This window comes from Hemibagrus wyckioides, linkage group LG05, assembly GCF_019097595.1.
Source record: "Hemibagrus wyckioides isolate EC202008001 linkage group LG05, SWU_Hwy_1.0, whole genome shotgun sequence".
In the NCBI taxonomy this organism is placed as follows: Eukaryota; Metazoa; Chordata; class Actinopteri; order Siluriformes; family Bagridae; genus Hemibagrus; species Hemibagrus wyckioides.
Window position 1 is genome coordinate 26779259 of NC_080714.1, and position 12500 is coordinate 26791758.

The window sequence follows — 12500 nt, forward strand, 5'->3', positions numbered from 1 at the left end:
CTAAAGTATCCGGTGGTGGAGCTAAAGTTCAGGTAAATGATTCTGGAAGATTCTCTGATATTCTACTTTTTACTTTTAGACCACAGAGTTGAGTTCTGCATTCTGATTGGTCAGAAAGGGTGATATATATTCTATAGGCATAGATAGATAGATAGATAGATAGATAGATAGATAGATAGATAGATAGATAGATAGATAGATAGATAGATAGATAGATAGATAGATAGATATTCTTATCATTTCTATAGCAACCGCTCAATCAGAGCGATTCTCCTGAGTAACAGATTTGATGGAAAATTAATGTGACGCTCATGGAAGGAGTCTCCAGTGCAAGCGCTTTACACAGCCATGGGAAAGTTTTTAGGACAAACATTTGCGTAGAATTGCTTTCAGCTATTTATCTTCAAGAAAGAGAAATAAGAGAAAAACTCCGCTCCATCACGCCATCCTGTTATAAATTATTGTCCTGTGACAGTACAGGATTTGTGTGACAGATTTAGTGACAGAAATAATTAGTGATCTTAATGATTATATATTTATTTCTTTGTTCCTCAGCATGTCAAAGACATTATCCTGCAGTCCAACCCTCTACTGGAGGCCTTCGGGAACGCCAAAACCGTCCGAAACAACAACTCCAGCCGCTTTGTGAGTAACGTAAATGCCTTACACTTAATCCGTGTGTTCCTGCAGTGAGCTACATCACTCCTGTCTCCACACACAGGGGAAATACTTCGAGATCCAGTTCAGCCGAGGAGGAGAGCCGGATGGAGGCAAGATCTCCAACTTCCTGCTGGAGAAATCCAGAGTCGTGAGCCAGAACGAAAACGAGAGGAACTTCCACATTTTCTACCAGGTCAGAGTGAGAGTTAGAAGGAGAAGAAGAGAAAAGGGATGAAACTGCGAAAAAGAAAGTGTTTTTTTGGGCTGAGTAAAGAAAACTAACAGCAAATTTACACACACACACGTCTAGACACAGAAGGATAAATTACAGGATAAATAAGTGTGTGAGGAAGAAGACAAGTGAAAGAGAAAGTCCTGCCTCAGACGAGATAAACTGATTTCCCTGAGCTTTCATATTATTTTACAGCAGCAACATGACATGAATAATCCTGCACTGAGACCTGAACCAATACTGGATGAGTCGATGATGAGCGTGGAGTATTCACTAACTAATGATTAGTTAATGATTAACTAATTAACTTGTTCACATTTGTTGTTGTTGTTGATCCCTACATGTTAATTAACACATTATAACAAAATGTACTAACATGTACTCCACATATATATTCATAAGTCACGTCGTACTTCACGTTAGTGATTAGTCCATGCCTTAAACTCATCATTAATTCATATTTAATTACATATTAATTCAGGTTTTATTACACGATTATTCAGGTGTTGTTACTGTAAAGTCTTAATAATAATTTATTATTTTATTAATACCAGAAAAAAGTCCCTCATATCCCATTGTAAATTTAATATGAATATAAATTTAAATCCACCTCTAGACATCACGCTCTTCTCACACAAGTGACCACAGTGAACATGTTTCTGGCCAGCACACGGAACACTGACGTAGACGTTGGGGTTTATGTTTTTAACGCTGATTATTAATGATAAGGTTATTTCTGTAAAGGGCTTAAGTATTTTATTATTTATCAATATAATTAAAAGCACCGTAAGGTGCTTTGTGTTTCTCCCATCATTTTAAATTTATTTAATTTAAATAAACAGATCATCTGTTTTAAATTTAATCTATATAGAAATTAGGATTTTCATGTATATATGTATGTATATATGGTGAAACAAGATCTGCAGAGAATTTTATCTCAAAATTAATAATAGATCTTTAAATTATGATTACTTTGAGAGAAAAAAAATCTTTTGCATGAGTACAAGTTAATATTCCATAATCACATCCTCTTTATAGGGAGAAAGAAAAAGACAGAGAGTGCTCATGTAATAATAACACATTTTTTATTACTCTTTTTTATTATTATTATTATTATTTTTTAAACATTTTCAAACATGCATGGTTTTTGTCCATTTATTTATTTATTTATTTATTTATTTATTTATTTATTTATTTATTTACTTACCTATTTTTATTATTATTTATTATTATTTTTTTATTTTTTTTTACAAAGGTCTCACAATTTTAAAGTGCAAAAAATAAATTAAAAAAATATGGTAAGTTAATATTTCATGATCACACTTTCTTTTTTGGGAGAAAGAAAAAGACAGGGAGTGCTATACATGTTATAATATTTTTTATTACCCTTTTTTATCATCATCATTATTATTATTATTAATAATAATAATAATAATAAACATTTTCAAATATGCATGGGATCCCCCCCCCCCAAAAAAAAATAACATTTATTTATTTATCTATTTATTTATTATTTTTATTTATTTATTTATTTATTTATTTATTTATTTATTTATTTATTTATTTATTTATTTTATTGTTTTTACAAATGTCTTAAAATTTTAAAGCAAACAAAATAAATTAAAATTGTAGTTTTGAGCTCTGATTTAAAGAAGGCAGTGTGTGATATCTGCAGCTCTAAGAGTTATAATATAAAACACTGTGGTTGAATATAACCATCTGAGACGATCTAGAAGTTGTTCAGAGGTTGAGGAAGATGTTGAAGGCAGCGGTGAAGACAAACACTGACCTACAGGACGATGCAGAGTGAATATTAGCTTCACATTGAGAAAGGGAGATTGTTGGTTACTCGTAGTGATGAAGAAACATCTGAGAAACCAAACATGTTGAATCATCAAACATCTTATTGATTTAAACTTCATTTTTCAAGAGTGTACAAACTTCTGACACCTCAGAAATGATCCTCAGTAACCTCTCACTCACTTTTGTTTCCAGTTGATCGAAGGCTCTTCGGCTCAGCAGAAGGAAGGTTTAGGCATCATGACCCCTGACTATTACAACTACTTAAACCAGTCAGGAACCTATAAAGTGGACGGTACCAACGACAGCAAAGACTTCAACGAGACCATGGTGCGTCGTCCATCTCGTCCAGCACAATTAATAAAGAATCAATCACTTACTGTTCCAGGAGTTAATTGTTTTCCAGTAGCAGCATGTCCTGGAGTGTTTTATTACGCTTACACCACCAAATTTATGCTTTTTATATATATAAAAAGTTAAGGATATTTGGCTTTTAGGTGAAATTTATGGAAAATGTAAAATGTTCATGCTACAGTGAGTGGAGAAAGTGCAGGTCACTCCATTTGAGGTACCCCACCCTCCAGCAGCCGTTCCCTAATGATACGACCTCGATGAGCTGGAGCATTGTCGTCCATGAAGATGAAATTAGGCCTGTGTTGTTCATGCAGGGGCACAATGACTGGATTAATGATGTTATTCAGGTAGTTTTGGCTTGTCACTGTACCATTCACAAGATGTAGGGCAGTTCTGTATTGAGTAGACACACCTGCCCAGACTGTAACACCACCACAACAGTGGCTGATGCATAGCGCTCTCCTTGAAGTCTCCAACATCGTTGGCGGCCATCATTTCTGCTCAGTGTCAACTTTCATCAGAGAACAGCGCTGAGGTCCACTGGTCCCTCGTCCAGTATAAATGCTCCCTGGCCCATGCAAAACGATGACGCCTGTGCCTGGTGGTGTGGTCAGGTACCCTTTCAGGTCTTCTAGCACGCAGACCACACTGATGTAAACGGTTTCGAATGGTCTGACGTGACACTTGGGTTCCTCTCACTTCCCTTGAGCCTGAAATTTCACCCAAAAGCTGAATATCCTTAACTTTTTGTGAGTAGTGTATATATATAGGCAGGCAGACAGACAGGTAAATAGATAGATAGATAGATAGATAGATAGATAGATAGATAGATAGATAGATAGATAGATAGATAGATAGATAGATAGATAGATAGATAGATAGATAGATAGATAGATAGATAGATAGATAGATAGATACACAGGCAGACAGACAGGTAAATAGATAGATAGATAGATAGATAGATAGATAGATAGATAGATAGATAGATAGATAGATAGATAGATAGATAGATAGATACACAGGCAGACAGACAGGTAAATAGAAAAATAGATAGACAGACAGATAGATAGATGAATAACCACTTTTTAAAAAAAAGGAAAAAATCTGTTCATTATTAGTTTTAGTTTATCACCAAGTCAGTTAACGGTTGCTATAGAAATGGTATATTCTTGTTTGTGTATCCTTGAACGAAGATGCCAGTGATGACAAAGCAGCTCTAATTGACCGTGTGTGTGTGTGTGTGTGTTGCAGGAAGCCATGCAGGTGATCGGGATCCCTGGAGCAGATCAGATACAGGTTCTTCAGATTGTAGCTGGAATCTTACACCTGGGCAACATCAGCTTCATCGAGGTGGGAAACTATGGCCAGGTGGAGAGCATGGACCGTAAGTGTGCACATGAACCCGCTCCTGATTCTTTATTCCGGATCTTTCTTACAGGGTTTAGATATTCCACAAAAATCCAGCTGAAGAGAACTGGTTTAATTAAAACCATTTTTTAAACTAATCCCATAATTACTAATCACAATGAGGCTTATTATTCAGAAACACAGAGCTGCTTGCTTTCTTTCAGGAAATATCCCATATGTAGAAAGATATCTATACACTACACCTAGACACTGACCGTCCACTTTAATAGGAACACCTGCTCATAAATGTAGCAGAAGCGCAAAGCAGATGCACAGAAGAGATTCAGTTAACGTTCACGTCAGACATGGTTGTTGGTGCCAGATGTGTTGCCCTCAGAGTGTTTCAGAAACTGCTGACCTACTTGGATTTTCACACCCAGAAGTCATACACGGAATGGTGCGAAAAACAAAAAAAAACCCATAGAGTGATAGCCAGTTCTGTGGGTGAAACTTCATAAGAAAACGATTTGTTGGTTCTAGGATATCACAGAAGAAGTCATGGAATCAACCCTGGTGAGAAGAAAGACGTCTCAGAAGGCACAAAACATCAAACCTTGAAATGGAGCTACAACAGCTGAAGAGTTGATCAGGTTCCTCTCCTGTCAGTCAAGAACAGGCATCTGAGCCTATCATGGGCAGAAACCCAGCCAAACTGGACAGCTGAAGATAAAAATCAGGTGCACTGTCCATTTGACCCTGATGATCTGCATCCAGCTGAAGGTTTGATGTTTTGTGCATGCTGAGATGCTTTTCTCCTCAGCATGGTTGCAGAGAGTGATTAAATGAGTTATTATATCCTCAAACTAACTGACCATTGGGGATGTGGTAGCTTAGTGGTTGAGGTGTTGGGCTGTTGATCCGAAGGTTCTGAGTTTGAATTCCAGGTCCATTGCTGGGCCCCTGAGCAAGGCCCTTAACCCTCAGTTGTATAAAATGAGATAAAATGCAAGTTGCTTTGGATAAAGACGTCTGCCACCTAGCAGAAATATAACCACTTCTCCTCAGATTTCTTTAAAGACATTTCCACTCACAGAACAACAGAACAGAACGATCATCTCAACATGACCAGTTCTTCTAAATTAATGTTATTTTTGAATACTGACCCAGTGTGCAATCAGTTCTCATGCTCTCTGTATTGCCCAGTGCTGGCCTTTCCCGCCTACCTCCTGGGCATCGATCAGAGCCGGCTGCAGGAGAAACTCACCAGCAGGAAGATGGACTCCAAGTGGGGCGGCAAATCCGAGTCCATTGATGTGACGCTGAACCAGGAGCAGGCGTGTTACACACGTGACGCTCTGGCCAAGGCCCTGTACGCTCGCCTCTTCGACTACCTGGTGGAGGTCTGGGATTTACTACCGATTTATTTCTTTAATTTTTATGAAATGAAACACTTTGGCGCATGATGTTAGAGGAAAATGCTCAACAAATAATTATTGAGTTTAACATCACGTTCTACAGGGCTAGATTTCCTCTAATCGGTTATTTTTATTTAATAAATAAGATAGATTACTGTCCCTGTCAGTTTACTGTTGCTATAGAAACGATAACCGAATTTTGGTTATGCGGTATAAAAGTTGTTTATTTTTAATATAGACTAATATATGCTATGTTTAAAAATGATTTATTGTTTTCTTTTCTTTTCACTCAGGCCATAAACAAAGCCATGCAGAAGCCCATCGAAGAGTTCAGCATCGGCGTTCTGGATATTTACGGATTCGAGATTTTTCAGGTGAATCCGTGTTTTTCAGTTTCTCTATGTCTCTAAGTTTCGGTCATGTCACGTGAGAATCCTGAACTTAACCGTAATAACCGCTGGTTTCTGCAGAGGAACGGGTTCGAGCAGTTCTGTATCAACTTTGTGAATGAGAAGCTGCAGCAGATCTTCATCGAGCTGACGCTGAAGGCAGAGCAGGTACGGTGCTCACGCTTTCCTTTCACTCTACACATTTTACCCCGTGTTGTTTCAGACTCTCACGTTTATTTCCTCCTCTAACAGGAAGAATATGTCCAGGAGGGGATCAAGTGGACTCCTATTGAGTATTTTAACAACAAAATAGTGTGTGATCTCATTGAGAATAAGCTGGTAAGCTCACAGAATCACCAGCTTCTTGTTTTTTTCTCTCTCTTTCTCTCTCTATTATTTATTTGTTCACGTGTGTCATGTTAAATTGTTCTCCCTTTACTACATAAATATAAAGCAGGAAAAATTCTATTTCCTGCATATTTCACTAAACTGGGAAGCCATAACATTATGAGCACTGAGAGATGAAGTGAATAAGACTGAGTATCTCCTCATCATGGCACCTGTTAGTGGGTGGGATATATTAAGCAGTAAGTCAACATTTTGTCCTCAAAGTTGATGTTAGAAGCAGGAAAAATGGACAAGCGTAAGGATTTGAGCGAGTTTGATGAAGGGCCAAATTGTGATGGCTAGACCACTGGATCAGAGCATCTCCAAAACTGCAGCTCTTTTGGGGTGTTCCCGGTCTGCAGTGGTCAGTATCTATCAAAAGTGGTCCAAGGAAGGAACAGTGGTGAACCGGTGACAGGGTCATGGGCGGTCAAGGCTCATTGATGCACGTGGGGAGCGAAGACTGACCTGTGTGATCCGATCCAACAGACGAGCTACTGTTGATCAAACTGCTGAAGAGGTTAATGCTGGTTCTGATAGAAAGGGGTCAGTGCATGATGGGTCAGGGCTGTTTTAGCAGCAAAAGGGGGACCAACACAATTAGGCAGGTGGTCATAGTGTAATGCCTGATTGGTGTATACTTCTTTTGTGTGTTTTTTTTTTTTCATTCAGTTGTTTGTAATATTCTTTCTGGTAAACCAGAGACTTGGAATAGGTTCCTTTTAAACCAAATGTTTTCTTAAGACCCCAAACACAGAACAATTCCAACCTTCTTAGAAATGATAGAGCAGATATTTCACTGGCAGTGTGTGTGTGTGTGTGTGTGTGTGCTTGCACAATATTTGAACACCTCTCTTTCTTCCCCTCCCCTGTCACTTCCTAACCCAGAACCCGCCGGGTATAATGAGTGTCCTGGATGATGTGTGCGCCACCATGCACTCCAAGGGCGAAGGAGCCGACAGCACTTTACTGCAGAAGCTGCAGGCTGCCGTGGGAACACACGAGCACTTTAACAACTGGAACTCTGGCTTTGTTATCCACCACTACGCAGGCAAGGTGCGCAGCTCCGCCTTTATGAACGGGGAAGACAAGGGGGATGAAAGGAAAACTCCACCCTTTTCTTAACATCATCTCGACGATCATTTCGATATTTTCTTGTACTGAAAAAGAATAGAATATAATGTGAAGTGGTAAAGGCTCTGGGTTGTTGATCAGGAAGATCAGGGTTCACTGCCAAGCTGCCATCTTTGGGCCCTTAAGGACCTTAAACCCCCCCCAAAAAAAGTTTCGTGCACAACAGTATGACATGAAGCCAACGCCCCCAAGAGTTCTACCCTAGAAGAGATTAGACAGACAGGGGATTTGAAATTAAGTCTTTGTTTAAAGTATAATTATGTTACACATATTAGAGGAGAATTTTTTTCTGATCAGTTAACATACTGGGAAGAAGATGGACAAGAAAATGACCATAAATCTGTAGAAAAAGTAACACAAGAAGGCACTGCATGGTCTAGTCTGATTATATCTTCTGACGCAAGTCGTGGTGAAAAATGATGGAGGAAATGATGGAGGAATTTGGGAGTCCATTAGAGGAACCCTTGTAGATTTGAGGAAGACGATTAGCCAAGAGGACTGAGCCAAAACTGGACCACAATGCTGCAGAAGGCAACAGTGTCCAAATTCATTTTTGTTCATATTTTTAAGCACAAAATCCAAAAATATTATTTTTAACTATAATTTTGTAAAAATAACACCAAAAAAAAACTGTATGAAAAATTATTTTCAATATTACAGTTATAATGCATCATGCAGGTATCCTGTACATTCGATGACCAGTTTCTGTTCCAAAATCCATGATATTTTTCTCTAAATTCCCAGACATTTGTATCTTGTCTCAAATCAGGTGTCATACGATGTAAGCGGTTTCTGTGAGAGAAACAGGGATGTGCTTTTCACCGACCTCATCGCTCTGATGCAGAGCAGTGAACAGTAAGTATATATAGATATTTATTATGATTAATGTTGTACCTGAGGTGTAAATCCCAGGCTCACGCATATTGTCCATCTTTGCAGTCAGTTCATCCGTAGCCTGTTTCCTGAAAACATCAACACTGACAAAAAAGGCAGACCGACCACGGCGAGCTCCAAAATCAAAGTAAGATCAAGAATCAACTCATTTCATAAAAATAAGTCAGGAACCGATGAGTAAAAAAAGTCCGTCACCTTCTATAAATGAAATATTAACTTCCTGTTACAACGAGATCAACATTTCCAGCATTTACACCATTGTGTGGTGTTTCACTCCTTTAATCTGCTTCCATTAACTGAACAACATGGAAAGCAGTGGAGAAAGAAAGAAAGAAAGAAAGAAAGAAAGAAAGAAAGAAAGAAAGAAAGAAAGAAAGAAAGAAAGAAAGAAAGAAAGAACAAGATAGAGAAGAAAGAAAGAAAGAAAGAAAGAAAGAAAGAAAGAAAGAAAGAAAGAAAGAAAGAAAGAAAGAACAAGATAAGAAAAATGAAAACGAACGAAAAGAAAACGAACTTGATGATATGATTGATGATATGATTGATGATATGATTGATGATACGCAAACTGCAAGGGGTCCAGTGAGGGTGGTAGCTGTGACTTGATGTGCCTCATGACGAGCCTCTCGAAGCACTCCATCACAATTGGTGTGAGTGCGACGGGACGACAGTCATTGAGGCAGGAAACTGTAGACTTCTTAAGCACAGGGATGATGGTCATTGTCTTGAGTGACGCTGGGACGATGGAGCTGCTCAGAGAGATGTTGAAGAAAGAAAGAAAGAAAGAAAGAAAGAAAGAAAGAAAGAAAGAAAGAAAGAAAGAAAGAAAGAAAGAAAGAAAGAAAGAACAAGATAGAGAAGAAAGAAAGAAAGAAAGAAAGAAAGAAAGAAAGAAAGAAAGAAAGAAAGAAAGAAAGAAAGAAAGAAAGAAAGAAAGAAAGAAAGAAAGAACAAGATAAGAAAAATGAAAACGAACGAAAAGAAAACGAACTTGATGATATGATTGATGATATGATTGATGATACGCAAACTGCAAGGGGTCCAGTGAGGGTGGTAGCTGTGACTTGATGTGCCTCATGACGAGCCTCTCGAAGCACTCCATCACAATTGGTGTGAGTGCGACGGGACGACAGTCATTGAGGCAGGAAACTGTAGACTTCTTAAGCACAGGGATGATGGTCATTGTCTTGAGTGACGCTGGGACGATGGAGCTGCTCAGAGAGATGTTGAAGAAAGAAAGAAAGAAAGAAAGAAAGAAAGAAAGAAAGAAAGAAAGAAAGAAAGAAAGAATGGAGTGAGAGAGTGACAGAATGAGTAGACAGAATGAGATAAAGTGTTATTAGTAGTATGACAGAAGGAAGGAGGGAGTGATATAGGTATTTTGAATAAAATATGGAAAGAATGAGAGAGAGAGAGAGAGAGAGAGAGAGAGAGAGAGAGAGACAGACAGACAGACAGACAGACAGACAAGAAAATCCTAGAAGAGAGAGTCAAAAAGATATAGGGGAGGAGAAAAAAGAGGCGACTATGAAAAGAGAGAGAGAAAGACAAAAAATGTGTGTGTTTGTATGTGTGTGCAATACTCATAGATAGAGAGTGTGTAACATTGATAGAGAGATAGATGGAGAGAGTGTGTAACATTGATAGAGAGATAGATGGAGAGAGTGTGTAACATTGATAGAGAGATAGATGGAGAGAGTGTGTAACATTGATAGAGAGATAGATGGAGAGAGTGTGTAACATTGATAGAGAGATAGCTGGAGAGAGTGTGTAACATTGATAGAGAGATAGATGGAGAGAGAGTGTAACATTGATAGAGAGATAGATGGAGAGAGTGTGTAACATTGATAGAGAGATAGATGGAGAGAGTGTGTAACATTGATGGAGAGATAGATGGAGAGAGAGTGTAACATAGAGAGATAGATGGAGAGAGAGTGTAACATTGATAGAGAGATAGATGGAGAGAGAGTGTAACATTGATAGAGAGATAGATGGAGAGAGAGTGTAACATTGATGGAGAGATAGATGGAGAGAGTGTGTAACATTGATGGAGAGATAGATGGAGAGAGTATGTAACATTGATAGAGAGATAGCTGGAGAGAGTGTGTAACATTGATAGAGAGATAGATGGAGAGAGAGTGTAACATTGATAGAGAGATAGATGGAGAGAGTGTGTAACATTGATAGAGAGATAGATGGAGAGAGAGTGTAACATTGATAGAGAGATAGATGGAGAGAGAGTGTAACATTGATGGAGAGATAGATGGAGAGAGTGTGTAACATTGATGGAGAGATAGATGGAGAGAGTATGTAACATTGATAGAGAGATAGCTGGAGAGAGTGTGTAACATTGATAGAGAGATAGATGGAGAGAGTGTGTAACATTGATAGAGAGATAGATGGAGAGAGTGTAACATTGATGGAGAGATAGATGGAGAGAGAGTGTAACATTGATAGAGAGATAGATGGAGAGAGAGTGTAACATTGATAGAGAGATAGATGGAGAGAGTGTGTAACATTGATAGAGAGATAGATGGAGAGAGTGTGTAACATTGATAGAGAGATAGATGGAGAGAGTGTGTAACATTGATAGAGAGATAGATGGAGAGAGTGTGTAACATTGATAGAGAGATAGATGGAGAGAGTGTGTAACATTGATAGAGAGATAGATGGAGAGAGTGTGTAACATTGATAGAGAGATAGATGGAGAGAGAGTGTAACATTGATGGAGAGATAGATGGAGAGAGTGTGTAACATTGATAGAGAGATAGATGGAGAGAGTGTGTAACATTGATGGAGAGATAGATGGAGAGAGTGTGTAACATTGATAGAGAGATAGATGGAGAGAGTGTGTAACATTGATAGAGAGATAGATGGAGAGAGAGTGTAACATTGATGGAGAGATAGATGGAGAGAGTGTGTAACATTGATGGAGAGATAGATGGAGAGAGAGTGTAACATTGATAGAGAGATAGATGGAGAGAGAGTGTAACATTGATAGAGAGATAGATGGAGAGAGTGTGTAACATTGATAGAGAGATAGATGGAGAGAGTGTGTAACATTGATAGAGAGATAGATGGAGAGAGTGTGTAACATTGATAGAGAGATAGATGGAGAGAGTGTGTAACATTGATAGAGAGATAGATGGAGAGAGTGTGTAACATTGATAGAGAGATAGATGGAGAGAGTGTGTAACATTGATAGAGAGATAGATGGAGAGAGAGTGTAACATTGATGGAGAGATAGATGGAGAGAGTGTGTAACATTGATAGAGAGATAGATGGAGAGAGTGTGTAACATTGATGGAGAGATAGATGGAGAGAGTGTGTAACATTGATAGAGAGATAGATGGAGAGAGTGTGTAACATTGATAGAGAGATAGATGGAGAGAGAGTGTAACATTGATGGAGAGATAGATGGAGAGAGTGTGTAACATTGATGGAGAGATAGATGGAGAGAGTGTGTAACATTGATAGAGAGATAGATGGAGAGAGTGTGTAACATTGATAGAGAGATAGATGGAGAGAGAGTGTAACATTGATAGAGAGATAGATGGAGAGAGTGTGTAACATTGATAGAGAGATAGATGGAGAGAGTGTGTAACATTGATAGAGAGATAGATGGAGAGAGAGTGTAACATTGATGGAGAGATAGATGGAGAGAGTGTGTAACATTGATGGAGAGATAGATGGAGAGAGTATGTAACATTGATAGAGAGATAGCTGGAGAGAGTGTGTAACATTGATAGAGAGATAGATGGAGAGAGTGTGTAACATTGATAGAGAGATAGATGGAGAGAGTGTAACATTGATGGAGAGATAGATGGAGAGAGAGTGTAACATTGATAGAGAGATAGATGGAGAGAGAGTGTAACATTGATAGAGAGATAG

At 38.4% G+C, this 12500-nt stretch overlaps 1 protein-coding gene across 1 annotated transcript in view; it reads left to right on the forward strand.

The window, feature by feature from the left end:
- myo1f (myosin IF) overlaps positions 1–12500 on the forward strand; it is a 46621-nt gene that overhangs the window by 19855 nt on the left and 14266 nt on the right. The window contains exons 5-16 of the mRNA XM_058390104.1: positions 1–32; positions 556–645; positions 722–853; positions 2888–3022; positions 4298–4430; positions 5597–5793; positions 6102–6182; positions 6279–6365; positions 6450–6536; positions 7473–7640; positions 8488–8573; positions 8658–8739. The exon at positions 1–32 is cut by the window's left edge and continues 56 nt beyond it. Coding sequence (XP_058246087.1) covers positions 1–32; positions 556–645; positions 722–853; positions 2888–3022; positions 4298–4430; positions 5597–5793; positions 6102–6182; positions 6279–6365; positions 6450–6536; positions 7473–7640; positions 8488–8573; positions 8658–8739 — 1310 coding nt within the window. The remainder of the gene's footprint in view (positions 33–555; positions 646–721; positions 854–2887; positions 3023–4297; positions 4431–5596; positions 5794–6101; positions 6183–6278; positions 6366–6449; positions 6537–7472; positions 7641–8487; positions 8574–8657; positions 8740–12500) is intronic.